The sequence below is a fragment of the Balaenoptera ricei genome, chromosome 9, assembly GCF_028023285.1.
Source record: "Balaenoptera ricei isolate mBalRic1 chromosome 9, mBalRic1.hap2, whole genome shotgun sequence".
Taxonomy (NCBI): domain Eukaryota; kingdom Metazoa; phylum Chordata; class Mammalia; order Artiodactyla; family Balaenopteridae; genus Balaenoptera; species Balaenoptera ricei.
Window position 1 is genome coordinate 6360962 of NC_082647.1, and position 27721 is coordinate 6388682.

Here is a 27721-nt window from a genome sequence, read left to right on the forward strand (position 1 = left end):
GACCAGAGGAAACCCCACATATCTGATTTTGACAGATGTCTCAGAGAGATCATGGGAATTTCCTAGCCCCTCTGCAGTGTGGGATTCCATTTTGGGCACCAGGAGTCTTGTTTTCATAGCTCTGCCTCCTGCTCGGGAATAAAGCTATGCAAGTCCTGAGCTACTATGACAATTCCCCTCCCAGGAAGGAAGCACAGGTTCCTCCTCTAAGTTCCTCCAGTGGGCAATCTGGGATGTACCCTGTTCCTCTGTCTCCATGTCTTGGACACTGGTCCCTACATCAGCACTTGGGCTTAAGCCCTGGAGGCCCTGACACCTGGGTGGCTGAGTCAGCACCTCAGGAATGGACTTCAGTAGGAAACCTGATGATTCAGGGCCTCAGGAATGGCATTGGACAAGCCACCATACCAGATGCCTGGGCCTCCGCCTCCTCCTTGAGGTGGCAACAAGGAACTCAACTCAGCTCATCCCTGGGGCATCCAAATTACCTGCCCTTCCAAATTCCAGACCTTCAGCTGCCCTCTGCTGGGTCAGCCCTGATGCTTCTCAGGGGGCCCCCAAAACTGGATCAGAACTTGGTAGAGAGGGTTTCAAGAGGATAAATAAGTAAACATAATAGAGCTTCTGAGGAACCCCACTTTCCTACTGTGAAAGCTCCAAGAACCACCTCACATCCAAAATAATTGCCTCTCCTCTCTTCACTTGCTCCTTCTCCTCAGTTTCCCCCACCCTGGCTGCAAAGTCAGACAGTCTCCCCTTTTCCATTCCTTAGCACTGTCGTACAAGCAAAACGTGTAGCCTTTTTCATTTTCTTTTTTTCTTTTTGTTTTTGGTCTTAAAGTGTTTCTCTGTTGATCACTCTGTGTGTGTGTATATAGGGAGGGGAGATAAGTTGTTTTGTTTTTTTCTGAGATAAGGTTTTAAGAAACTAAAGCTGTGTATCTTGGCCCCGTAGCCCTATAGTCCTCACTAGGATTCTTTCTGTCTTTGTTCTTGGCTGCTGCTCTCTGGCCTCCCCGCTTTAAGTCCGTGGGGGGTCTGAAGGTGGGACCGGTGGGGATCTCCTTCCATCTGCTGCTTGTCTGCTCCTGTCTCTCAAGGTACTGCCCTGCCAGGCATGGAGGTGGGGCCCTAAGAGGTTTGGCAGCAGGTTGCCCTGGAAGGGGTGTGAGTGGTCGGACTGGTGACTGCGAGTTGGGACGCCTGAGGCCTCCCCCAACTGAGTCACCGGGCTGTTGTTGTCACCGTGCTGGTTGTTGAAATCCCCGCTCAGCAACGCAGACCTCTTCGGAAATAGCAGCAGCTCCCATCCTTCCAAGCTTTCAGGAGATGCCGCTGGCCTGATGGTGAGGCAAATGGGTGGGGGTGGGGGGGTGGGGTGCGGACCAGGGGGCAGCTGGGGCGGTGGGGAGACCTGGGGCGTGGCTCCTTGCCCCTCCTCCCCGTGCCACTGCCTCCTCTTCCTCCTCCTCCTCCGGGTCGGGGACCTGGGGGAGGGAGGGTCTCCATCTTCTCTCTGGCCCCTGCCCCTCACACAAAAAGCACCCCTTCCTCAGCTCCTTCTTCAGCCCCGGGGCCCCCCTTCCCAGCGGTGCAGGCCCCAGGGGCTTCTCAGCCTCGCTCTAGTACCCTCCCCACTCCCGCTACCCCCGCCACGCAGCCCCGGCCCGCAATGACGCCCATCTCTGCTCCCCCTTCCTGGGGGTCCCACTCTGCCCCTCCCCCACGCCGATGCCCCCAGGACCCTCCTGGGCTGCGGATAGGCCCTCTGGTCCCTGAGCAGGTTTATGAGCGGCTGGATGACTGTGATCCTGAGGGGTCCCAAGATTCAGCCCTCCATGGGGAGGAACAGCAGCCCCTGCTTCATGTGCCTGAAGGGCTCCGAGGTGAGCGGGCGGGTGTGGGGCTGGGGAGGGCCTCAGGGCTCCAGAGTGTCCCCCGGGCTGGGCCTCTGGCAGAGGCTTGAGGGCACGGAGTCAGGGGAGTCCCAACGCTCTCCCCTCTGTGCCCAGGCTCCTGGCACCACGTCCAGAACCTGGACAGCTTCTTCACCAAGATATCCTTTTGTGCTCTGCCTGGCAGAAGGGGCACGGGAGACAGGGGTGTAGTGGGTTGGGGACTTGGGGGCTGAGGAGTCGGCGTCCTCAGGAAAGGCCCATCATGCCGTAGGCTTAATTCTTGACGCCCTGCCACATCTACAGCTACCACCAGAGGAGTGGCTTTGCCTGTATCCTGCTGGAGGATGTCTTCCAGCTGGGGTGAGATGCTTGTCCCAGACCCCAAGGTCTTCCCCTTGCTTCCTCAGCAGTGCCTGCTGAGTCCGCCAGCGCCTTCCCAGGCAACCCAGGGGCTCAGCAGGATGGGTTAATCCGGGCGGGCCTGGAGGCTGGGGCAGGAGCCCTCCCAGCCCTCAGGCCTGACCACTGCACTCCCTCCTGTCCCAGGCAATTCATTTTCATTGTCACCTTCACAACCTTCCTTCTTCGCTGTGTGGATTACAGCGTTCTCTTTGCCAGCCAACCAAAAAACCGAACAAGACCTGGGTCGCTCCACAGCAAAGTGACCTTGTCAGATGCTATCCTACCCTCATCCCGGTGTGCCCAGCGGTGAGTGACAGCTGGTGGGGGAGGTGACGGGGGAGAGCAACCGACAAAAGCCTCCCCTCCTTTTGTTCCTTGGTCTAGATCAGCCATTCTCCAAGTTTTTAGTCTCAGGCCACCTTTAATACACTTAAAATTGATTGAGAACCCAACTCCCAAGAGCTTTTGTTTATGAGAATCCTATCTATATTTACCTTGTTAGAGATTAAAGCTGAGAACAGCTTTAAAACCTAAGAACGTACAAACACACATTCCATCGACTGTGACCGTGATGTCACGTAGCCTCTGGAAAAGGCCACTGTATACTCTTGGGAGAATGCGAATGAAAATGGCAGAAAACCTTAACATTATACGAAAAGTTTTGACTTTGCAGACACTCACAAGCGTCTGGGGACCCCCTAGGGCCCACACTTTGAGAACCACTGGCCTGGCTGGGTCCCCTCTCCAGGACCGCCATCGCTCCCCAAGCCTGGTCTCCCTTGCCATCGGGCCCCTACTTTCTCTCTTCTGTCTGCCCCACCCGGCACAGGATCCGCTCCAGCCCCCTGCTGGTCTTCCTGCTCATCCTGGCTGCTGCCTTCTGGCTCTTCCAGCTGCTTCGCTCGGTCTGCAAACTCTTCAGCTACTGGGACATCCGGGTGTTTTACAGGGAGGCCCTGTGCATGCCCTCAGTGAGTTGGGTGAGCGTGTCTGTGGAGGGGTGCCATGTCAGGGGGCAGAGGATGGGAAGGAGTAAGGGGGCTGTACGGACAGAAGGATCCACTGGGAAGAGGGCAGAAGGCCTGAGTGACACCTACCCTTGGCCCCGAATAATATTAGGAAGTGGAGTACCTCCCCTTAGAACACAAGGTCCTTACTGTTGTGGAGCGTAGTTGATGTAGATGGTTATGGAAGATGAGGTACAGTCACGTGCTCGTGGTCCAAACAATGGGTCTTTAGAGGGAGGGCAGTCACCTGACTTTACAGAGCAGGAGGAACTGGGGTTGGGCTGGGAAGGTTAGGAGGTGGGGAGGCATTCCAAACCCCAGGCAGGGGAAGCAATGAGCATCTTTGGGCAGCAGTAAGGAGACTGACCCACCAGCCTGCAACTGAGTGTTCAGGCCCCCGTCGGTGAGCCCACCCCGCTTTCTGGCCCCTGTTTGCAGGAAACTACTTCGTCGGCCCCTTCACTGTCCCTGGTCACGCTTCGCTCTTTCCTCTCCGTCTTGCTCCTGCTCCTTCTGGCTCTGCACCCAAGTTCTTTCTTTAAGGCACAGCGCAAAGGCTACCTTCAGCAGCCGGCTCTCCTTGCTCCTCTCAGCAGTGCAGAGCCTTTTACACAGCCCTCCTGTGCAGCAAAGGGGAGAGGTTCTCGAAAGCCCACCTGAGTACGGAAGCACAAGCCATAGCACAGGGAAGAGCCGCGAGGGCTGGGGATGGAGGCAGGGAAGATCAGGAGCTGGACCACTGCTCCTCCAGGAGGTGCCTGACCCTTCTCTTTCTCCTTCCTTCTTTCCCCGCTCCCTTCCAGGGGAAAGGGAGACCCTGGGATGGACTGGAGAGGCTGGCCTGGAGGGACTTGACTAAGCTGGACTGGGGAGGCTGGGTGAAACTGGGCGAAAATGAGGTTTGCAGATGAGCTCCAAGTGAGATCTGACAGCCTCCACCCCAGATGGGGACACGGCCATTGTTTTGGGAAGGTTAATCCGATGGAGTGGGATGGGGCGGGGTGTGTGTGTGTGTGTCTCAAAGCATGCTGAGGTAAAAGTTTGGGGGCTTCTGGGCCCAGCGGGCTGGTACCCTAGGAACAGGCAAGAGACTGCCTTGTTGCCTGCAGCTGTGATGTACCTTTTATGTGTAGGGCTGTGGGCATGGGAGGGCGAGCGGTGGCCAGGAAAACCTGCTCTTAAGGAGCTGAGCTCAGATACCTGTAGAGTTTGGTTTATGAGCTGTTCCTGGGAAGCACATGACTCACGGCCTCAGGAGGGGCAGGGCCCTGAGGAACACAGTTCAGAAGGGGATGTGGGGAACTAAGAGGTGCCCCTTGTTGGTGGCAAGGCGAAGGGAGGGCGAGGGGGCAGAAAGCAAAAGGTGGCAGCTTTCGTGCCCGAGAGACACTGGGTGAGGACGGCGGGGATGCATCTCTGGTCACGGGGAGTTTGGGCATCGCCGTGGAGAGGAATCCAGGTGGCTGGCGCTCAGGCGTCCCCTCTCCGCAGGAGGAGCTCAGCTCGGTGCCCTGGGCAGAGGTGCAGTCCCGCCTCCTGGCGCTGCAGAGGAGCGGGGGGCTGTGCGTGCAGCCGAGGCCGCTGACGGAGCTGGACGTCCACCACCGCATCCTGCGCTACACCAACTACCAGGTGGCGCTGGCCAACAAGGGCCTGCTGCCGGCCCGCTGCGCCGTGCCCTGGGGAGGCAGCGCGGCCTTCCTCAGCCGCGGCCTGGCGCTCAACGTCGATCTGCTCCTCTTCCGCGGGCCCTTCTCCTTCTTCCGCGGCGGCTGGGAGCTGCCCGACGCCTACAAGCGCAGCGACCGGCGGGCCGCCCTGGCCGCGCGCTGGCGGCGCACGGTGCTGCTGCTGGCGGCCGTGAACCTGGCGCTGAGCCCGCTGGTGCTGGCCTGGCAGCTGCTGCACGCGTTTTACAGCCGCGCGGAGGTGCTGCGGCGCGAGTCCGGCGCGCTGGGGACGCGCCGCTGGTCCCGCCTGGCCCGCCTGCAGCTGCGCCACTTCAACGAGCTGCCGCACGAGCTGCGCGCGCGCCTGGCCCGCGCCTACTGCCCCGCCGCCGCCTTCCTGCGCGCCGCCGCGCCCCCCGCGCCCCTGCTCGCGCTGCTCGCCCGCCAGCTCCTCTTCTTCGCCGGCGCGCTCTTCGCCGCGCTGCTCGTGCTCACCGTCTATGACGAGGACGTGCTCTCCGTGGAGCACGTGCTCACCGCCATGACCGCGCTCGGGATCGTGGCCACCGTGGCCAGGTGCGATGGGGGGGGAGATGTCCGGGGAGGGGGCATTCCTCTGTCCTGGGGCTGAGCCTCCCGCGCATCCCCTACCCCTCCCACCGCTAGTGGCCCCCCAGCCCTGCATCCCAGCCGCGCATCCTCTGAACGGCAGGCCCCTTCTCCACCCCGATCCCGCCCTCTAGGTCTTTCATTCCGGGTGAGCAGGGCCAAGGGCGTCCGCCGCAAATCCTGCTGCCGGCGGCCTTGGCGCACATGCACTACCTCCCGGAGGAGACCGGCCCTGCCGGCAGGACCAGCGCTTACCGGCAGATGGCGCGGCTGTTGCAATACCGAGCGGTGAGGGTCACGCCCGTAGCGGGGCTGCGGAGGAGGCTTGGCTGCCCGCGGCGTCTGGGGACAAACGGGCTCAGGGCTGGCCCTCCCGGGCGTCGGGGAATGAGTGGGTTGGAGGTTTCCTGCTTGGCGAGTTTGGTTGCACTCAGCATCCCTTCCCAGCCTCACCCCTGCTTCCCCAGGTCTCCCTCGCGGAGGAGCTCCTGTCGCCTCTCCTCACCCCACTGTTTCTGCTCTTCTGGTTTCGCCCTCGCGCCTTGGAGATTATTGACTTTTTTCGTCAGTTCACTGTAGATGTGGCCGGGGTTGGGGACATCTGTTCCTTTGCCCTTATGGATGTGAAGCGCCACGGCCACCCTCAGGTGAGAGCCTGACCCTGGCTGGGCGGGGCTGTGGTTTGGTAGGAGTTTGCTTGCCTCACTCAGAGCAGAGCTGGGTTCCACCCGCAGCTCCACTGCCTGCCACCTGTGACCTCGAGTTAGTCACTTCACTTCCCCTTAGGGCCCTCATTTGTCAAATGCAGACAATGACTAGCCAGTGCGTGGGACTGTTAGGACGATTACGTGAGGTGACGTGTGTAGAGCCCTGCCAGAGGTCCCAGCATGTCGTAACACCTGTAAACGGGAACGAAGACCATCAGAGAGGCCGAGAAACGTCTCGGTCAGTGGACGGGGCTGCAGTCAGGCCAGCCGTGGTATCCAGTGCGCACAGGTTTGGCAAAACACTGAGGTCACGCCCCATCCTAGTGCTGAGTCTGGACCCAGGTGCAGTTCTGCGGCTGTGTTTTTGGGTGGTCTTGAGCTAGTCCCCATTCTTTCCAGTTCACCTGGAAAGAAGGAATGGGGGGCTAGTGTCTCCCGTCCTGCCTACCCCAGGGGGCACCCACTGCAGCTATAAAAGTGGTGTTCATGGGAGTTCCCCGGTGGCCTAGTGGTTAGGATTTGGCGCTTTCACTGCCAGGGCCCGGGTTCCATCCCTGGTAGGGGAACTGAGATCCCACAAGCCACGTGGCACGGCCAAAAAAAAAAAAAAAAAAAGTGCTGTTGGCGGCACCTGAAGGACTGTGGTTGCTTTCAGTGGCTCTTGGAGGGACAGACGGAGGCTTCACTGTCAGAGCGTGCCGAGGACGGGAAGACTGAGCTCTCACTGATGAGGTTCTCCCTGCTTCATCCACAATGGTGCCCCCCAGGCCACAGCTCCAAGTTCCTGGGGCACCTTCGAGGCCGGGTGCAACAAGACGCGGCCGCCTGGGGCGCCAGCTCGGTTCGCAGCCCCCCCAGCCCCGGGATCCTCAGCAACTCTGCCTCCCCTCTGGTGAGTCGAAGCCTGGCCTGCCCTGCTGCCCTCACCCCCCGGCCCCTCCCCTCCCTCTGCCTCACCTCTTGTATTAAGAGGCTTGACAGCCTGCTCTCCTGCCTTCCTTAGACCTCCGCCTCCCCTCCTGCCCTCTCTTCTGACCCTCTCTTCGCTTGCGCGCAGCAGGAGGCCTTCCCGGCCAACCTCTCGATGCAGCCCCTCGGGCCCCCCCAAGACCTGAGCCCCATAGTCCCCTGCCCAGCTGCAGCCACGGCCAGCCTCCTGGCCTCCATTTCCCTAATGACCCAGGACTCAAGGTGAGGGGTGGGGGCCTGAGACGCAGGGAGCAGGGCTGATGGGGCTGATCCTCCAGGAGAAGGGTGCAGGGGCATGGGGGGGTGGTGATCAGGAAGGGGAGGTGAAGCCTGGCCCTCCCTGGGGCATGTGGGGACCGGGGGACATGTCTTTTTTTTCATCCACTGTGCCCTCTGTTCTAGCTGTGTGTCCCCAGGAGGCACTGGGGGCCAGAAGCTGGCCCAGCTCCCAGAGCTTGCGTCTGCTGACATGAGTCTCCACGCCATTTACTTGCACCAGGTGAGTAGAGGGGTGCCAGAAAGAGAAATGCGGGGAGAAAGCAGCTGAACAAAATGGAGCGTGTGGAGGGGCTGGAGTGTAAGGAATTACCCAACAGGAAAGAACACAGTTCAGAAGAGGGTGAGGGGAACTAAGAGGTGCCCCTTGTTGGTGACAAGGCGAAGGGAGGGCGTGGGGGCAGAAAGGGAAAGAAAGGTGGCAGGTTTTGTGCCCGAGGGACACTGGGCGAGGACGCGAGGACACGTGGCTGTTCGCACTCCTCTCCTGTAATCCTCTTAACAGCCCCACCCACTGGCTAGTCTTTGTCCTCATTTGACAGATGAGGGCACTAAGGGGAAGTGAAGCGACCAGCTCGAGGTCACAGGTGGCAAGCAGTGGAGCTGGGGGTGGAACGCAGCTCTGCTTTGAGTGAGGCAAGCAAACTCCTACCAAACCACAGCCCCGCACAGCCAGGGACAGGCTCTAAGCTGAGGGTGGGGGAGGAGATTTCAGCACCCTCTGCACCGAGCCTGGGGGCTGGGCCTCAGGCTGCAGGGCCGGAGGGAGCCCCTCATTCTCCTCCTTTCCGTTTAGCTCCATCGGCAGCAGCAGCAGGAACTGTGGGGCGAGGCTTCAGCCTCCTCCCTGTCCAGGCCCTGGTCCAGCCCGCTGCAGACACTCTCGCCGGAGGAGGAGAAGCCATCCTGGTCCAGTGGTGAGGCGCTCAGGGTGTGCGGGGGACAGACCCCGGGTGAACCGCAGGTATCATGGCACTGCCCAGCTGATGGCTTTTCTCACCAGGCTCCAGTCCTGCTTCCAGCCCCAGACAGCAGTGGAGAACCCAGAGGACCCGGAATCTGTTCCCTGGAGGGTTTCAGGAGCCCACAGACACCCAGAAGGAGCCTGGCCAGGCCACTAGCACCGACTGAGAGGGCTGCTGACGCTCAGTATTGTCTAACGGGTGGAGGCGGGGCAATGAGTAGGACACTGGGTGGAGTCAGACTCGGAGTGATGGGAACAATGGTGGGAATTTGGGGTGATGGGGATGGTCATCTCTGGAACCTAAACCCCTGGACTGCTTGTCAAGAGTTTTGCCTCCCCCAGGTTCCCTGGCTTCTTCTCCAACCACAGGAGATCGGACGAGGTAGAGTGGAAGGGCACGCCGAGCCCTCTTTAAAGACCCCCATGGATGCTTTAGCTGGGCAGAACTTGGGAGTCAATGACGAACTTGCCCCGGAGAAGAGAGAAAGGGTAGGAGAGGAGATGCCCAAGGCATCGGGAAACATGTCTTAGAGACAGTCCTCACATGGAGAGGCTAAGAGACAACTATCTGTCCTGGAGTGGTCGTCTGGGAAGAAGTGCCCGAGGGACCTCAAGTTGGAGGGCAGAGCCAAGATGGAGGCCAAGCTACACCTAAGGGAGCCATGAGGGACTGGACCTGAAAGGCAGTAGGTTCTTTAGACACATCTGGACTTTAGGTTCCCGTGGGACTTGTGGAAGGGCATGGGGACTGTGAGTGGAAAGACTAGAGAGGCCTGACGTTTTTGGGGTTCACGATGGTGTGACCTCTGAGGAAGTGGGTCTGGCCCCTCATCCTGTCTGAAACAAGCAGTAAAGTTTGCTCACGGCTGTGCTGCACACCTTTGTGACCTTAGTCCTGGAATCCCCACTCCTGTCAGCTGACGACTGCACCTGCTTCTCAGTCCACATCAGGGGAGCAACACAGAACTGCCCGTGATTGGCTGGAAACCACCACTGTTCTCCAGGACTCCCTGCCAAAGAATTACCACCTCCACACTGCACAAGTTCAAAGACAAAGCTTGTCATTCATTCTGTAACTGTAATTGACAGCGCTGGGTTAGGCATCTTAGTAGCTCTCATAATTTCTGATCTGGTCTCTTATGGTGAATCTTCAGTAATAAATATTTGAATGATTTAGAGATCAGGCTTCAAGGTAAGATACTTCCGACAGAGGTGAGGGGAATCTAAAATTCACCTAAATAACACAAAAGGGCTCTGGAATACCACTGCTGGGAGACGGCCTTCCAGATTTACTCAGACCTAGGGTAGGGAAACAGACCTAGACAGAGAAAGAGATATTTCCGGGAATCAGGCCAGTCTCCGCAGACTCTGGACAGAGGTGGGACGGCACCTCGGGAGGGCAGGGAGAGGTGGCCGGTTCCGGTCTGACGGCCCCTCTCTCCGCGAACTGAAGCGGAAAGCAAGAGGGCTCTCAGGGGCCAGGGGTGTCTGGGCCGGGCGGGTCGAACGCCCAGGGCACCGCGCCCCGCATATGCCGCTCCTGCAAGGAAAAGCTCTGGGTGCGTATGCGGCTTGTCACCTCCTGGGTGCGCAGCGTGAGCCCGAAAATGTCCTCGTGATAGCGTTGCTGATCCTGGCGGGGGAAAGAGGGCGGGAGATCAAAACCCAAGTCGGAGTTGCCGGCGGGAGTGGGTGCGGCCCCCGGCCCCGCCCCTCCGCACCCGCAGCACGCCGATGACGTCGCCGGCCTCATCCAGCTCCATGTCGCCCTCTGTCGCCAAGATGCGCTGCACCGTCTGCAGGACGCTGGTTGCCATGGTGACATCGCCGCAGACAAACATGTGGCCCCGCTCGAGGCACAGCACGCGGTGCACCTCAGCAGCCAGCTCCGTCCGCAGGATGTCCTGCACGTAGGTCTGAGGGGAGGCGGGGTCAGGGGCAGACCCTGGCGGGGCACCAGGCAGGGAAGGGCAGGCCCCGGGGGTAGCGGGTAGGATGGGTCCTGGGTGCGGGAAAGATACCCAGCGCACCTGGTGGGGCCTTGGTGCGCTGGGGTGGGGTCTCAAGGGACGGAGCCAAGTAAGGGGCGGGGCATGGGTGAGGGTGGGTGAGACCCAAAGGGGCCTTGGCGTGAGGGTGGGGCCGAGGGGGGGCGGGCGTCTGAGCGCCACTGGGTGGGAGCTGAGGGGTCGGGCGGAGGGCGCGCACTGCAGGGGGCGCGGCCGGCCTGGGCCTGGGCCTGGGCCTAGGCGCGCCGCTGGAGCGCACGTCGGTTCTTCCCCTGTCCCTCGCTTCGGGTTGCCGCTGCCCCCTCAGGGTCCCGCACCTTAGGGCTGTCGGGTTCCCGGGAGAAGGCGGTGAGGACGCGGCCAAACACCCCGCGCTGCTCGGCGTCCTGCACCTCCTCGCGGTAGAGATGGTCGAGCTGGGAGCACCGGCAGCCGAACACCAAGGTCATGGGGGCAGGCTGCAGCCCTGCAAGCATCACTGCGGCTTGGGAGAGCCCCCCCAACCCCCTCCCGGGGACACAGCCCTAGTGACACCTCCCACTGGCTACCCTCACCCAGGCTGAGGGGCCCACCCTTTCCGGCAGAAACAACCACTCAGCTCTTCGGCCTCCAGGAGGGTCGGGATGCTGTCACAGAGATCCTGCCTGACGCTGATTTACAGAGAAGCCGAAGGTCACAGGAGGTGGTGACTTCCCTCTGGTGGCATGGCCAGTAGTGACGCTGTGCTACGCCTGGGGCTTCTGACTCCATGCCCTTTGCACCGTCCAACGCTGCAGTCTGAGACTGTCTGGCCCCTTCCCTGCTCTAAGCCCATATTCTCCCACACCTTCAGTTCCTGCACTCTACACCTTCCTCTTAGTCACAAGCTCCCTTCTTTTGATTTACCAGCTCCCCTGGGCACCCCATGCCCAACCTGAACACCCTGTAGCTTCCTTGGGTCTCAGACACACCTAGGTGACCTCTGACACAGTCCAGAGTCCACCTGGGGCATATCTGTCTTCTGAGTCCCAGCCCCATCTTCTCCAGACATCCGGGTTCCCTTTGTTATTAATCCAATCCAACACTACTTTGTGCTGGGCACCAGGAAGCCAGACCAACAGGGCACTGCCCTTGCCTCTAGGCCCCCGACCCCCTGGTCTAATAAACTTCTTTTCACCTTTGTGGCCCTGTTCCTTGCCCTCTTTCCGACCCGGTTCCTGCCGTCTAGCCCCCCTGCTCTTCTGTGCCCCTAAGTCGTGTGACTCCCTCCTGCTTTCCAGTCATTCCCTTGGGCCCCGGCCTCACCTTTGCTCTCGATGTCGTGTAGCCGCTCCTGCCAAAATCCCCGGAAGGGGGCGATGCCAGTGCCCGGGCCCACGAGGATGCAGGGGAGGCTGGGATCAGGCGGCAGCCGGAAGGAGGGAGCCCTAGCCAAGGGACCCGCCATCAGGCCCACTTTGTTTCCCCACATGCCCCGTTCTGATCAAGCTCAGCAGGGTTGAGAGAGGAGAACTCAGCTTCCACTGAAAATGGGTTAATGCATGTGTCTGGCTCATAGTAAGCGCAAAGTGTTTAATAAAAGAACTTTGCTGATTGGCAGAAACTTCTTGGACCCGTGGTTTCTGGAGGTTGGGTCAAAGGAAATAAAGCTTAAATTTGAATTGAAGAACGTTTTGATGTGTCAGTTCAGGAGATATAGAAAGTATGGGGAAGGGAAGGACAGACAGCCTTTTCGTTCATAATGGGTTCACTGAGTGTCTTTATTTTAAACCATAGCCTCGACATTGGCATTTGGTTTGTGTTCACTAGATCGGCAGTTTATCTGTAATTTAGCCTGCTGGATGGGTTTGGGTCACTAGGCCTAGCTGGTGCCATCCTGGCAACTCTTTGTCCCACCTGAGACTTCCAGCTCCTGGGTGCCGGATGGGGCAAGACTTCTGAACACAGCAGGAGGGAAGGGTATCCTGAGATCCTTCACTTTCCTTGGGTGCTCAGTGTTACTATGGTAACCTAACCAGTTCTGCCCGGACTAAATGCGGATGGGGCACAGTTCCCAGGTACCCTGCCTGCCAACATCAGACTGACCCCAGAGATGTAGGGAGGCACACAGTACACCGTCTAAAAGCAACAGGGCCTGCTGGATCGAATCCCAGCCCCATCTCTGGGAACTGCAGTTTCAAGATAGGACCCTAAGTCCAAATTAGTGAAAGGCCCCAAACTTAGCCAGAGTTGTGAAGTGGGTGCCCCGTCCTGGATATGTTAAGTGGGGCGTCCCTGCTCCCAATCACACCCTTCACCAAAGCTTCTGCCCTCACCCTGTGCAACTGCCGGCAGATCCCTCCACCTGTCCTCGGCCATCCATGACGCACTCTGCCACCCCTGCTGGGACACTCTCTTCTTGGTGCCCTTCCTGCCCCCATCCCCCGCAGTGCCCACTTACCCCCTGATGAAGCAGGGTACGGGGTCTCCAGTCTTGAGTTGGCTCAGCCATGTGGAGCAGACTCCGTAGTGCAGGGGACCCAGCCCATCTAGGGGGGTGGGGAGGGAGGGGGCCAGTGAGGGGTCCATCCCGGCCGGGGTCACTGTGTGGTCCTGGCCCTGCCCCTGCTCCCCAAACTCACCTTGGGTCCTGTATGCCAGCACAGCTACTGTGAGGTGGATCTCTCCTGGATGGGCGCTGGGTGCTGAGCTGACCGAGTAGTACCGGGGCTGGAGCAGGGGCAGCTGGGTGAGGAGTAGCGGGGCAGGCAGTGCCACGGATGGGAACTGCTCGAGCACCTCCAGCAGGGTGGGGCAGCGGAACCACTTCCACTCCTCGTAGCGCCGGGGGTCCTGGCGGGGGCAGGGGGCGGTGAGCTTGGAACCTTCTAGCCCTGCCTGATGACCTCCCTTCTTGACCCCTCCGGAGCTGAGCCTCCTGGGGTTTCTCCCTCCTCAGTAGTTCAGGCCAACAAACATTTCTTGAGCACCTTCTCCGTGATTTTTTTTTTTTTTTTTTAATCCTTTTGGCTGTGCTGTGTGGCACGTGGGATCTTAGTTCCCCAACCAGGGACTGAACCCGCGACCCCTGCAGTGGAAGCGCGGAGTCCTAACCACTGGACCGCCGGGGAAGCCCCCTCCGTGCTTCTTTAAGGCGAGAGGATTCAGAGATGAGTAGCAACTCCGGAGCTGGGTCTTAGAGCCCCAGCGCGATAGCCAGGTGGGCTCCCCTGCTGGCTCGTCCTGCCTCACTGGCCCCTGCGCCCCACTGGGGTGCCCCCACCTGGCTGAGGGTCTCGAGTTGCTGCTGCTCGCTGGGCTCTTCCGCCAGGGTGCTGAGCAGCCGAAGAAGTTGAGGGCTGGGCGGGGAGGTGATGTCCAGGAAGAAGGTGAGAGCCTGGCGCAGTGTACACGGGGGCAGCCGGGGGTCCCGCACCCAGCCGGGAGGAGGGCCACCTGGGCGGGGGGGGGGGAGACACGGGAGCTCTGAGGACGGGGCCGAGCCGGAATTGCATTGTCTGGGGAGTACAGGGGGACTAACCACCTCACGGTGTCTTATCAGAGGCTTGGCCCTCGAACAGTGGTGGTGGGCCTGTATGGGCAGCCCCCGTGCGTGCGTGTGTGTGTGTGTGTGTGTGTGTGTGTGTGTGTGTGTGTTTGAGGGCCCCTGCTGGACTGCTGTGGTCTGGGCTCCTGCCTTTCCCCACCCAGCTTGTTTGAACTCCAGGCACTGGTGCAGCAGAAGGTAGACCAGATGCCAGCTACAGAGCGGGCGAGGCTGCCGGGGGTGGGTGGAATGGGGAAGCCTTTGGAAGGAGCCCAGAGGGAGGGGCGGCCTTCTGCGGGGGGGTGTTGGGGAGTTCTGAGAAGGGAGCCGCCCTCAGTGGACCGTCCAGCAACAAGGCCAGCCCGTCAGGAGGCGGCACAGCGCCTGCGAGTGGAGGTGGCCACTTTCCACCAGATCCTGAACCTGAGGGGACCCTGGGGACCAGAGGGATGGAGCCCCCTGACCTGGGCTGCCCTTCTCCAGCTGCTCCACTGCCACAGACTCGGTGGGTGGCGGCGGGTCCTCCACGCGGCTCATCAGCGCCTCCACGAGCCCCGGCCGGTTGGGCGGGCAGATGCCTATGTGGTCCCCCGGCTGGTACTGGAGCCCCTCCTGGCCTCCAGTGTCCAGGCGCACCAGGATCGTGGCCCGGCTGGGGGTGGGGAGAGGGGGCAGTTATAGGAGGGCTGGGCAGGAGGGGGGCAGAGCCAGGGTCTGGGGGGGGGAGGGGCAGGGGCCGGCGTGGTGGGGCCGATTGGTCCTCCTCACGTGGACTTGCTGCTTTGCAGGTTTTCCACCAAGAGGACTGTGGCCTGGAACATCTTCCGCCTGTGCACGTGGATCAGGCCTGAGGGGCGGGGGGCAGATGAGACAGAGCCGGAGCCGGGGACCCGGGCCTGGCCCCTGAGTGAGTCGGTCCCGGGGCCCCGGGGGAGCTGGGGGTCCAGCAGAGTCAGAGTGAAATCAGGGCCGCACCTGGCAGCAGCTGGAGGCCCTCGGCCTGGGCGCTCAGCCGGTACCTCTGGCGTTTCCAGCTCCGTTTGGGGCTGAAGATGTCCTGGGCCGCGGCCTTGGCATCCTCCCGCACGCAGAACGTCTCACAGGAGGCCTGGGGGGTGAGGAGGTGAGGGCTGAGGCCCTCCAGCCACCAGGGAGGGCCTGGGCGGCGAGGAGCTCAGCGGCGCTGATGCGGGAGATGGAGCTGGGGCCCCAGTCGCCACCTTCCACCCCTGGGGCTGCCGGAGCAGAGGCGCCCGTCTCAGGCTTGCACCTGTGGGACAGGCAGCCCCTGGGGGCAGGAGGGAGAGTGGAACCGAAACGGAGGCTGAGGCTGATGGCATCGTGTCCTTCAGCCCATTTCGTGTCTTGGCCGCTGTGTTAGCTATTCCTTTGCATGTATTTTTGTCACGTCCACTCGTTAGTTAATCTGGTGAGTGTTAATCTCAGTTAATCTGGTGAGTGTCAATCTCGTGTCCCAAGGAGCACAGAGCTTGGCACACGGAAGCTTCAGCGAACGCATCTATGCGTTCAGACCTGTGTTCACATTCTCACTCCTAGACTTAACAGCTTGCAAGCCTCCGTGTCCCCGTCTTTACACCTCCTTAGGGTCTGCTGACATGCTTATATAAAGCCCTTAAGTGCTCCTGGAGTGGGCACAGAATTCCGGGGGCCTTGGGAGGGGTCTCCGGCTGTCCTGTCTTCCCCTGCACTGCACACCAGGGGCTAGAGGGGGCCCCTGGGGCAGGACCCCTGGGAGGGTGTGTATCCTATTTGCTTCTGCTCAGGTGCAAGCCTGGCAAAGCGCTTGGCCGGCCATCAGCTTGAAATCTAGGGCTCACCCATGATTGGTTGCTCGCTCTCCTCCCATCCGTATCACCAGTCCTGTTAATCTTTCTTTTGTGTGTGTAAAGTCTTGTATCTCTTCCTTCCTTCCTTGGCCCCCTCCCTTCCTTCCTACCCCCACTGCTCCCACCCTGGTTAGCTCAGAGCCTTCCTGCTTCTGGCTGGATGCTTGCTCCTCCCGTTGGCCCTGGGTCTCTAAAGTGGTGTCCCCAAGCCTCATGCCCGCTCCTCCCTTCTCGGCCCACTCCCAGCTTCCTGCCGATTCCCTCTGTCTGGATTCTTTAGTCTTGTTTCCCATTCCCTCTTCTTCTCCCCAGCAAATGCTCCACCTGTGCTGGCCGGCCCTCCTCCTGGGATGCCCTCCTGCTGGGATGCCCTCCTCCTCGCCATCAGTCCAGACCCGCTGAGCTCAAGCCTGGGGACCTTGGCGGGGCCAGCGCTGCCCTGGGGCAGTGTTAGGACTGGCAGAAGGAGCCCCGTTCAGCTCCAGGCGTAATCCCCAGACCAGGCAGAGCTGCTCTGGAGGAAGCCCAGGCTTAGCAAGTCATAGCCCTGGGCTGGCCCCTCCTGTACTCCCCTAGCCTAGGACCCCTTGCAGTCCAGGCACCGCCGCAAACCTGCCTAGCCTCTGGCTTCCTGTAGTTGCTCAGCTTCAGCCCTTGCCTCTGACTAACGCTCTCTTGATCCTTCCCTTCTCCCTCCATCCTGCCCTGCAGCCCTCCCTCTGTACCCACGGGGGAGGGTGCGGGCAGCCCGTGCCTGCCTGAGGCTCCCGCCTGCGCCTGCAGGGGCCCTAGCTGCTCCACCCGTGCTGTCAGGGCCATGTCGTCCCTCACCACTCAGGACTCAGCCAGAAGGGCTGGCTGTGCAGTGGCACAACGAGGGTGGATTTTGGAGGAAGAGGAAGGGGCCAGAGAACACAACGAGTCCGGGCATCAGTGAGGGCCCCGCCTCCGTAGGTACGGCAGGTCTCGGGAGCAGATGTCCAGGCTGGAGTGACTCGGAATTGGGGGGGGAGGGTGGCGGGAGCGAGCCGTCGGGACGGGCCCCGGGGGCTCACCTGGAAGGCAGCCTGGGCCCAGCCGCGGAAGGCCTCCTCCTGGCCGCATAGCTCATCGCCCTGGCCCAGCTGAAGCAGCCGCTCCCCTCCCAGCTCTTCCAGCCGCGTGTCCACCGCACGAGCAAAGGCGCAGAAATGGGGGTACGCCCGGGAGCCCAGCCCAAACACACAGAACCTGGGGTGCAGGGAGCCGTCAGCGGAGGCCACCTCGTCGCCCGCTCCCCGGGGCCCAGGCAGCTTGCCTCCCCCGTTGCTCCCCTCGCCGAGCCTCCCCGGACCTGAGGGTCCCCAGCGCCCCTGCGCTGTCGGTATTACTGGACTCCTTCCTCTTCCGCCGCCAGGAGGACACCAGCGGGTCTGAGCAGGAGATGCTGTTGAAGCGGATTTTGTAGCTCCTGCAAGAGAGGAGGGAGACGGGGTGTCACAGGGGACTGGAGGCCAGGCGGGGCCCGGACGCGGTCAGGGGACAGCCTCAGGGTCTCCGGAGCAGGCATGGGATTGGGGCTGCGGCCCCAGGGGGTCTCTGAGCCTCCAGGCCCTGCCTCCCCTCCTGTCTCTGAAGGAGACCTCAGGACTGACGGCCCCTTAGAGCCCCGGGGCCTGGAGTGGGGGGATCACAAGGATAGAGGGTGTCCGGAGGCTGCGTGAGGGCTGAGGCCTCCGCTCAGCTGTCCTCCAGCTTGTTGGGAAAATGACGTGCGGAGCAGCGGGAGAATTCTTTAGACCTCCTTTCCCTTTGTGTCTCCAGATGCCTCACTGTCCCCCCGCCCCCAAAACTCCCATCCCTACTCACTTGTGTTGTTCTGGCCGAGGGGAGCTGTTGTAGGGGCCCGACATCTCCATCAGGGCCGCTGCAAAACTCTGGCGAGGGCAAACGTTGGCATCACGATTAGTTTTGTTTTATTTCAAACTATACAGAAGTTCATACTACACTGGACTGGCCCTTGTTATTATTATTATTATTTATGACCTTAAATTTTAATTTGTTTTGATCATTTCAAAAAAAGAGGTATTGGCTTTTTGAAAACATTACAGAAGGGTGTAAAGTAATAAAAGAGAAACTCTTCCCTTCCCTTCCCTCCAGTCTCACCCCCCAAGGCATGTGTACCATGGACAGATGTTAAACTTTCTACAGTTTATTTTTTAAAGTAAAAATGGGACCATATTATGTTTACCTGCTTTTTGTCAATAACCTGTCATGGATATCTTTCCAGGTCAACACACCAAGACTGACCTCATTCTTTTTTTTTTTTTTTTTGGCCGCACCATGCGGCTTGTGGGATCTTAGTTTCCTGGCCAGGGATCAAACCCGGGCCCCCTGCAGTGGAAGCACAGAGCCCTAACCACTGGACCGCCAGGGAAGTCCCGGACCTCATTCTTTCGAATGACTCCATAGCACCCCATCATTTGTAGGTACCATCATGTATGAGACTTCCCCCTGCCTGGGGACATCTGGGTGGTCTATGCACAATGCTCCAACACTCATATACGCCTGTTTCCTCCTTTGCATATTTCAGTAGGGTAGTCCTTAGAAGTGGGACTGCTGAGTCAGAGGATTTAAAAGCTTGGTGGCGTGGTCAAATGGTCCTCTAGCGTCTTGACGCTAGAGGAGTGCTCTTTCCTCACTCCCGTCCACACTGGATGTGACCAGTCCAATCTGATAGGTGGAAAAAGGCTCTCAGTCTCCCTGCATTGCCCTGATCACTAGTGGCACTGATATCTTCTAGGAAGCTGAGCCGTATCATATGCTGCCACGGAAATAGCTTAGAACTACATGCGACAATCTTTACACAGGAAAAAACAAAACGCGGCAAGGCCATAATATCCTAGGGTTAACTGTAGATGCATTTAGATGGTGAGTCTACAGGTTCACCATAATGAGCACGTACTACCTTAATTTTATTTTTGAACATTTTCTTGAAGTGTAATGTACATACAGAAAAGCACCCACGTTATAAATGCACAGTTTTACAGATTTTCGTACACTGAACCTACCTGTGTAATCAGCATCCCATCAAGAAACATCACCAGCATCCTAGAAGTCACCTTGGTGTCACCCCACCCCAGTTACTCCCCACCCCCTCTCTGGGGTAACCACCCGGTCTCCTGATTAAAACCCCACGGAATTGTTTTGCCTCTTTCTGAAGCTGATACAAAGTGAGTCCCATGGTCTGATTCTTTCATGTCTGGCTTCTTTCCCTCTGCGTGATGTTTGAGATTCATCTGTTTCATTGTGTGTGGTTGTAATTTGTTCACCCTCATTGCTGCATTGCATTTGAATAGACCACGATGTATTTATCCATTCTACGGCTGAGAGTCATTTGAACTGTTTCCAGTGTGGGGATATCATGAACAGTGCTACTATAAATATTCTTGTTTGTGTTGTTAGTAAATATATGCCATTTTCTGTAGGGCAAATTCCTAGGTTTGCTCCATTTAGAAAAATTTGAGGTAAAATGTACATACATTGAAATGCACGGAACTTAAGGGTGCAGTTCAATCAGTTTGGCTGTACGGCAGTTTCATTAAAAAAAAAAAAAGTTAAACATAACATCTACCCACTGACCTAGCAATCCCACTCCTAGGTATTTATCCAAGAGAAATGAAAACATAAGGCCACAAAAGCCTTGTACAGAAATGTTCATAACAGCTTTATTCACAATAGCCGAGCGCTGGAAACGGCCCAGGTGTCCGTCAGCAGTGAAGGAGAGAAATAAACTGCTCATGCCATGGGCGTGGCTCAGCCATGGAGAGGAATGAACCACTGAATCACTCAACAGTGAGATGAACCTCCAAAGCAGGGTGAGTGAAAGAAGCCAGAATACCGTGCTCCCCTATCTATGATGTTCTAGACCAGGCGACAGGAATCAGGACGGTGGTCGCCTTTGGTGGGGAGATTGGGAGGTGGATTGACCTGGGGAGTTGACAAGGGGACTTTCTGAGTGATGGAAATGTTCTCTGTCTTGATAGGGTCGTGGGTCACATGGATGTAACTATTACTTTTATACTAAAAAAAGTTAGTGAGTCTAGTTTCTTTAAAAGGCAGATCAGAAGCAGGACTGAATGGGCAGCAAGGCAGGGGAGAAGGCTTCCATGGGCATTCTGCTCTAGGGGACTTCAGGAGGTACTTAGTGCTAAGAAGGCATTTAGAAAGAGAAGCAGATAAGGGCTCCAGAAATGAATGTTCCTGGGGGCGGCCAGAGACAGAGAAGCAGGAAAGACAGTGATTAACAATAAAGTGTTCAGTGGTGGGACTCTAGTTTATTTCTTTCAAGATTTGTTCAGAAAGTGAAGTTTCCTAATCTCTGTTGGCATCTGAGCAGTGCTCTTTTCTTTTGTTAAGAAAAGAAGAAATGACAAAGCTGAGATCTCGCTTTAAGTGTCATCTTTCCCATTTGTCAATGCCTGGCCAGCCAGGAAGTGCCTTCCGTGTATTAAACACTTGCTCTGATAATGGAAATGACCTGGGGACCCGGCTAAGCAGGTGTATCTGCCTGTGTGTGTGTGTGTGTGAGGGGGGGGGGGCAGCCGCAAGGGTGGGCCTGGAGTGTGGCTTGTGCAGGCCCTTGGGTCCCAGTGGACTGTCCACGTTCCTACTGTCACGGCATCTCCGCTTTCCATCATGGGGTTGGGGGTCCTGCCCTGCCATTCCAATTTTGAGTCTCCCCTCATTCCCAGCGGCCCCTTTCCTGGCAGGCCTCACCTCTCCATTCTCTGGGGGATCGCCATTCCCAAAGGTGCTGGTCACCACCAACACCAGCGTCTCGTGCTCCAGGGACACCACGTCATACTCATCCATGCACAGGACCTGTGGGCAAGGAGAAGACCATGTCCTGGGGACTTGTGCTGCACTGCCCTGGTTCTTTTTATTCTAGCCCTCCCGGCAGGGCAAGATTCAGGCCCCGACTCGATCCCTGAATCCCTGAGGATCCCGGGGTTCCTCGTGGGCCCTGCCTTGTGACCCTCTCCTGTTCTCCAGGGTGTGTCTGAAGGGGGGGGCAGACCCCCCCCCCCAGCTTCTTTTCAGATCCCTGCCCTCTGGGCTCAGTCCTACCCGAGGGTCGAAGGCCTTCCGGAAGAGCCTCCCCAGCTGCTGTGCGTAGCTCTGGGCCCGGCCGGTCTCGGAGGCGTACAGAATGGTCGCCTTCACTCGCTTCGCCATCACGGTGCCCATGAGTGAGGCAGAGATCTTCACCGCACTGTGGGCAAGGGTGGGGTGAAGTGGTCCCAGGCGCATGGAGACAGGGCCTCCCCAGGCGTGTGACCCAAGCAAGGTCTTGGTGGGTGTGGAGGGGTGGAGTGCCCAGACCACTGCTGGCGACGGGGGGAGGGTCTGGGTGGTGGGGGGGAGGGCAGCACTCCCAGGGCACCTACTTGGCCACTTCCTTAAAGGTCTTCTTCCTGGTGATGCCGGTGCCCTTGGCTGTGCTCCCCTTCCAGGGGTCTGGCTACAGGGAAGCGAGGGGGGGGGGTGGGAGTGGAGGGAGAGGTAAGGAGAGAGAACAGAAGGTTGGAGGCCCCTGGGGCTGCTCAGTTAGAGCTGGCATGGTGGGCAAGAGCCAGTGGGGTGGGCACCTGGTAGCGGAAAGCAGGGGACAGGACATAGTTGACCATCTCCTGATGGAAGACTGGGGTGAGGCTGCCCGAGATGGGGGGCACGATCCAGGCCCAGTCGGCAGGGCAGCCCCCCCTGGCCTTTTGCTCGTTCTCCAGGTGCTTCATGAAGGAGGCTGTGGCAGCGTGGTGGTCCACGATGGTCACTTTGGCGAGCTGGGGTGAGGGAGGGAAGGAGGGACGGGCTTAGACTCAGCCCACAGACCCTGCACTTCCGTCACCCCAAACCTAACATCTACCGTCTTCCCTGAACCAGTGTCGCGCCTAAGTGCGGCACGCGTGGTCAGGCTCCAAATCCAGCAGGCAAAAGGAGCTCCAGTCTGTGCCCTCTGTATGCCTCCCACACCAAAAGAGCCGAAACTCTCGAGACCACATAGAGGTACTCAGCAGGCACTAGCTTCCTCAAATTCCAATGCTCAGCGTGCCCTCGTCCTGGAATTAGAGTTTCCAGAATCCAGTGGGCCCCACAAACTGCAATACCCACTATGCCCTGGGGACCAGAATTGCTGAGCATGCACTAATCGGCTAGGTTCCCATAATTGCAGCGCCTGGGACTACAGGCCCGGCGTGCCCCGTGGAACTCTTTCCAGCTTTCTCCGACCCCCGGCCCAGTTTCTAAGTGCCTTCCTCTCTTCCAGCCCCAATCCCTTGCGCTCCTGGCCAGTCGGGGCCTGTGTACCTGGTAACTGTGCAGCACAGCCAAGTTGATTTCCACGGCTGCCTTGTCTTTCCACAGGGATGAGGTGGTCCGGGTATCCAGGTCCATGCACACGGCCACATCCTGGGAGCAGAGGTGCACGGCAATGGTTGGCAGGGGGCGGGGGAGGGTGGGTGGAGAACATCTTTGTCTCCAGCTCGTGAGTGGAAGGGGTGAGGGTGGGTGGGTGGCCAGCAGGAGGCCTGACTGCTTCATTTGGGGCTGATTCAGGTTCCTGCCTGCAAAGGCACCACAGGGCAGAGAGGGACCCTGGGGCCGGCCACTTCTCAGCCCCGGGCCTTAATTTCTCATCTCTAAAATGGGTTTTAACATGTTTTGAGTCAAAATATGCTTTGAGAAACTGATGAAAGCTATAGCTACAGCTCCTATCCCCAGAAAAATAACTGCATCTTCGCACGCAGGCACACACACCCCTTTGCCCTGACCTTGGTGGTTCCAGAACCCTCCTCTGCAGTTCTAGGTCAGGAGGCAGAGCGGACCTGACCTTGTTCAGATTCTCCATGTTGCCGACATCCTATACGTGCCCCCAACCGCCCCGCCCCACTGGTCCTCACCTCCAGGATGTTGTAGCGGTGAGGATCACACAGGTCCCGCGTGCCAATCTCCGTGCTCATGTACCAGCCGCTGAAGGGGGCTGCAGGGAACTCCAGGCCCCCAATTTCCAGCAGCATATTGGACACTGCTGGGAGGGCGTACCAGCGCAGGCCCAGGGCCGAGAACCACTCCAGCCTGGGGGCGTGAGGCCGTGGGATCAGCCCCGTGGACCCTTGCCTACCTGGCCACCCCCTGGGCAGCCCCCGCCTCCACCCGTCCCGGCCCCTCTCGTGCTCACGTGGGGTGCTCCAGGGGCACCTCGAGGACCAGTTCGGGGGGCAGAACAAAGAGTTCTGGAGCCTCATCTGGGGCCTGCAGCAGCAGGGGCAGCACATCAAAGCGGCCGTTTCCTGGGGTCCAGCCGTGCTGGATGCAGAGCTGCGGGGAGAGGGGCCGGAGGTGGGAGCGAGGGGCCCAACCTTGTGCCCTCCTCAGGGACCCCCTTCTTTGGCATCTCCCATCCTTCATCTCAGTGAGGTCCCCTCTCTCCCTGCTGCGCTGACCGCTCTTTGACTGGACCCTTTTGCCTCCTCCCAGAGCCCTCGGGCTGGCCGCCCCATTTCCACCTGCCCACGCCCACCTCGGTGATCTCCACGTTGGCTGGGTCCCCCCTCACGGAGCCGTCCTGCTGCCTGTAGCCCGCGTAGCGCACCAGTTGGCTGTTCCAGATTCGGAAGTCTCCGCGGCCCGGAGTGCGCTGGGGGAACACTGTGATGGCCGAACTGACGTGGGGACGAGAGCGGGTCAGAGCCCAAGTTCACTGCCTGTGCCTGGGGGGGGGGGGTGGGGGTGGGGTCTCGAGCAGGGTGGGGGGCACTCACCGGAGGTTGCCCCGGTTGGTGGCGTACTTGATATGGTTGCAGATGCAGGTGAACATCTCCTGCGCAGAGCTGCAATCCCGCGCATCGAACACCTGAGCCATCCGAGGCAGGGAGACAGGAGGGAGGTGGGGGTCTTGAGTCTCAGCCCCAGGAGAAGGCAAGGACGCAGGGCAGGGACTAGTGACCTTGTCTGCAGCCTTCAAAGGCTGGGGGAGCGGGTGTCACAAGCTGTGACCATGGTACCTTCTCCTCTCGGGAGCCTCCCTGACCGTTTGCACCCACACTGACCCTTCCTGCCCTGCACCCCACACGCCCGGCGTAGTCTGGCCTGTTTCTTATCTGCTTGCTGGGGCGAGTGTCTCCCCATCCCCCACAGAAGCTGACTTGGCACCTGGTACAGAGGAAGGACCCAGTCACTGCCAAACTGATGATCGGGGAAGGGCACCAACTGATGGGGATGCCGCCTGGGGGTGTGGGTGGTGGGTTCCCCATTTCTCATGGTGCTCGAGCAAAAGCAGGTGACCCCAGCCAGTCTTCTGACTCTCCTTGAGCACACTGATGACGGGAAGGGGGGTGGCTGCAGCAGGTGGCCTACGGGGACGCTGCCCATCCTGACATTCCGAAGCAAGGAGGAGCCATCCTGACTGGTGGGGTGGAGGCCCCAGCAAGAGACTGGGAGGTCCCTTTCCTGCTTCAGGGAGGAGGGGACTTGCGTTGGTGATAGGGGCAGCGGTGACAGTGGCTGGCCTGGGGCCAAGAGCGGGGTCAAATACGGAATCTCTGTTGGGTTCAGAGTTGAGCTAGAGCTTTGAACAACTTAAAGCATTTTGTTAAGTGTCAGACAGGATTGTTCTGATTTTATTTGAGCCTCCTTTGGGATTTACTCAGCACATGGCTTTCTTCCAAATTCTCTGGTGTCCAGTTACAACTAAGGAGGCCAAGGTCATGGATCCAGCTCCCCTGTGGGTCAGATTGCTTCTCGTAGTGCCGGGACACAGGCTGTTCCAGTAACCCACGGGAGCTGTGAGTCATACGGCGGGGCGTGTGAAGGAGGGTGTGAGGCCGAGGCTCTGGGGGACCGGGAGGGGGCAGTGTGTTCGGGGTGAGGACGCTGGGCTGGGCAAGCGGGGGCCTTTTTGGGAAGACTGCTCCTGTTGCTCTGACCATACCCCTCAGGGATCACCGCTCAGCTGTCCTCACCTACTCAGTGCGTCCGTCTGTCCATCTGGGTGATTCTCCCCCCACCCCAGACAGCCAAGGCGCTGCTATGGGGCTGAACGACCAGGTGTTAGCTGCTGGGCTGCGGGCTCCCCTGGGGTACCAGTCTCTAAGGGAATGGGCGGGGTCTCCCCACTGCTCGGGAACCCCGCCGGGAGGCCTCAGGAGACGTCGCACCCCATCTTTTCCTCTCCTGTGTCCCCCGTCCCCACGCTGGGTGCTGGCGAGCCAGCCACACCTGCAGCTTCCCCCACTGGATCCGGCCCACGCAGCGGGGGGCGTTGCGCCAGGCCTGCTTGGCCCCGAACACCAGCTCGCTCTCACGAAGCTGGTAGGTGCCCGTGGCCCCCACCTCGGCTTCCACTTCCTGAAGCCGCTCCTTGTGAGCCTGGGAGCCGCTCCTGGGGAGGAGAGGGGAGCAAGAGGAAGTCGTGGGCCGGGGAGGGCCCCCAGGCTTGGTGAGGGTTTGGCGAGTGTGGCGGTGTTGAGCTCCGGCCCCACGTGGTACCGGGATGGGGGGAATGCGAGGGGCCCCGGGGGAAGTGTCACCGTCTCTAGGTCTCAGCAGGACCGAGGACAAGGGTGGGCTGCGGGTCTCGGGGTGGGGGGCTCACCTCTTGATGGAGCTGTAGTACTGGTTGATGAAGTCCCTGGCCTGGCTCAGCAGCTGCTCAGGGGGTGGAGGGCCCTGGGAGGGTCGGCTCTGCAGTTTCCGTGGAAACACCAGGGAGCCCAGGCAGCGTCTGGGGGTGCAGGGCCCGTCCTGGGTCGGGGTGGGGGGCGGTGGCCGAGAGAGCAGGGAGCATCAGGTCAGGACCAGATCGGGGCTGGGGGGCAGGGCCTGGAGGCAGAGTCTGGGGCAGAGGGAGGGAGGGTCCCGGGAGGTGTGGGTTGGGCCCCCCGCGCCCCCGCTAAGACTGGAAATAGCCGGGAGGTTGGGCTGGGTCAGGGAGGCTGAGAGTGATCAAGTCCCTTGCACGTTCCTTGGCTCCTCAGGTTCTTCCCGGTCTCCTCTCCCTTGGAGGGGACGGGCCTCGGCCATCTTGACCTTGACTTGGGATACGGGGGCTCCAGGCCTTACCTGCTGTGACTGCGCACACAGGGTGTCGTACGTGATGCTCCCCACCTCCCAGTTCTTCACACGGGGGAACTTGGGCCCCTCTGGAGGCCGGGTTAGCTGGGGGCTGTGGGGAGCCGGGCTGGGGTCATGGGCGAGAAGTGTGTGACCCTTTGGACGTGTCCCAGAGACCTCTCCGACAGCATTAAGCATCCAATGATTGCTTGCTTGCTTGCCATGTGCTTTCTCACCCTTCCTCCCAGCCCTCGCAACAGCCTTGGAAGGCAAGCAGTATTGCACCCCGTTTACAGATGGGAGATCTGAGGCTCAGAGAAGTTAAGGATCTTGCCAAGGGCCGCACGGGCAGAGCTGCCCCTTCTCCACCCAGGCCCGCTTCACTCCTCTGGTTGCTCAGCCAGACCCTGGGCTCCCGGGGCTGCGGCGCTGGGATCCTGAGACCCTGGCCCAAGCCTGGGTCCTCATCCCCACTGCCTCCTCTGGACATGGGGTGTCCAGCCCCCTGAGGTTGAGATGAGCCCGGCCTGGAGGGGACGGAGCCCCAGGAAGCCCCGGCAGGGATTCCTCAGTCCAGATTTCCCTCCGGCCTCAGAGGCCTTATCACTTCCTCCCAGGGCTGCCAGCCCAGCCTCGGGGAGGAAGGGAGGGACGCAGGCCTCCGTGCGCCTGTGCGGCCAGGCCCCCGGCCCCTTCGCCCTTCCGTGCAGAGATGCCTGCAGCCCGGCCACCCCGGCTGGCCGGTCACCCCACCTGGCCTCGGGCTGCGTCCTTACTCTCTCCAGGGACCTCTGCCCCAGGGGGGCCCCTGCTGGGGTCTGGGGCTGCAGGGTCAGTTTTGGGGCTGATGGCCAGTGGGAGGAGGGGCCTGGAGCAGGGGAAAAGGGCCTAGCTGCTCTGTCTTCTCAGTTCCTCCCGAGGGCCTCAGTCTCTCCCCCATCCTCTCACTCCCTTGTACCTACCTCTCCCCAGCTCCCTTCCACTCCTGTTGAATAATCATGGCTATTTGTCGGTCTTGCCGTGAGCTAGAAACTTACAACAACTCCGTGGGGTCAAGTACTGCTATATCCATATTTTGTATAAACGGAGGTTCAGAGAGGTTAAGTAACTTGCTCAAAGTCAAACAGCTCTTGGCAGCAGAGCAGCGTTCAAACCCTGGCCATTCGCACCTGGTAAGCTGGAACCCTTACCCCCAACCTTCACCTGTTGCCTGCCGGCCGGTCTCCTGTCTGAGCCTCCCTGACCATCTTGTTCTGTCCATGCTGACAGCCATTTGGGTTGGCGACCTGGCCCTCCTGACTGGGCTGCAGGCTCCAGCCCTTCCAAGCTGGGTCTTTAGGCCTTGACATCTGCCCCCCTGCCACCTGTTCCTAGCCTCCGCAGCCCTCACCTGTGGTCTGGCGCGGGCGGGGGTGCGGGTGCCGGTGCCCGGCTGGGCTCGGGTGCTGGGGAGGCCGGGCCCTGCTTGCTGCACAGCCCGAGGCCCAGCCCTAGCCCCAGGCCGCAGGGTGGCCCGGGCTCCTGGCCCACGCTCTTCAAGTTGCCCATGTCGGCTTCGGCCGCGTCTGCTCTGTGGCTCCCGGCAGAGCCTCAGCCTTTTCCTTAGGAAGGGGAGGGGGCAGTGGGAGGGGGCTCTCCACTGCTGGCCCTCGCCCCGCCCCTGTCCCACACACAATGGGACAGGAACAAGGCCGGCTGGGAGGCTCGAAAGCCTCGGCTCCATGCCCGCAGGCCCGGAGGGTGGAGGGCCGGACGCCTGGGTTCCG

At 59.9% G+C, this 27721-nt stretch overlaps 2 protein-coding genes across 4 annotated transcripts; one reads left to right on the forward strand and one right to left on the reverse strand.

Moving 5' to 3' along the window:
• The first annotated feature begins 1117 nt into the window (after positions 1 to 1117).
• ATG9B (autophagy related 9B) lies at positions 1118 to 9626 on the forward strand. The gene is made up of 14 exons (XM_059934377.1): positions 1118 to 1123; positions 1298 to 1886; positions 2013 to 2056; positions 2194 to 2258; positions 2445 to 2606; positions 3130 to 3271; positions 4799 to 5553; positions 5721 to 5874; positions 6054 to 6233; positions 6949 to 7185; positions 7351 to 7484; positions 7665 to 7761; positions 8335 to 8455; positions 8542 to 9626. The coding sequence occupies exons 1-14, from the start codon at positions 1118 to 1120 to the stop codon at positions 8667 to 8669; spliced, it is 2814 nt and encodes a 937-aa protein (XP_059790360.1). The 3' UTR covers positions 8670 to 9626.
• NOS3 (nitric oxide synthase 3) lies at positions 9547 to 27537 on the reverse strand. 3 transcript variants are annotated; one of them, XM_059933039.1, is made up of 26 exons: positions 27346 to 27537; positions 25965 to 26067; positions 25498 to 25646; positions 25122 to 25284; positions 23666 to 23757; positions 23425 to 23566; positions 23083 to 23222; positions 22805 to 22979; positions 22212 to 22313; positions 21494 to 21688; positions 21293 to 21366; positions 20973 to 21117; positions 20622 to 20726; positions 17712 to 17779; positions 17197 to 17313; positions 16919 to 17093; positions 14992 to 15124; positions 14785 to 14863; positions 14481 to 14668; positions 13753 to 13925; positions 13112 to 13322; positions 12931 to 13018; positions 11796 to 11917; positions 10829 to 10977; positions 10224 to 10418; positions 9547 to 10135 (listed from the first exon to the last, which is right to left on the reverse strand). In XM_059933039.1, exons 1-26 carry the CDS (start codon positions 27501 to 27503, stop codon positions 9974 to 9976), a joined length of 3603 nt encoding a protein of 1200 aa, XP_059789022.1. In that variant the 5' UTR covers positions 27504 to 27537; the 3' UTR covers positions 9547 to 9973. The 3 variants fall into 3 exon arrangements, with proteins under 3 accessions (XP_059789022.1, XP_059789021.1, XP_059789023.1); XM_059933038.1 differs by having other exon boundaries at positions 25965 to 26082; XM_059933040.1 differs by lacking the exons at positions 25122 to 25284; positions 25498 to 25646; positions 25965 to 26067; positions 27346 to 27537 and adding an exon at positions 24866 to 25097.
• Between the last annotated feature and the right edge of the window lie 184 nt (positions 27538 to 27721).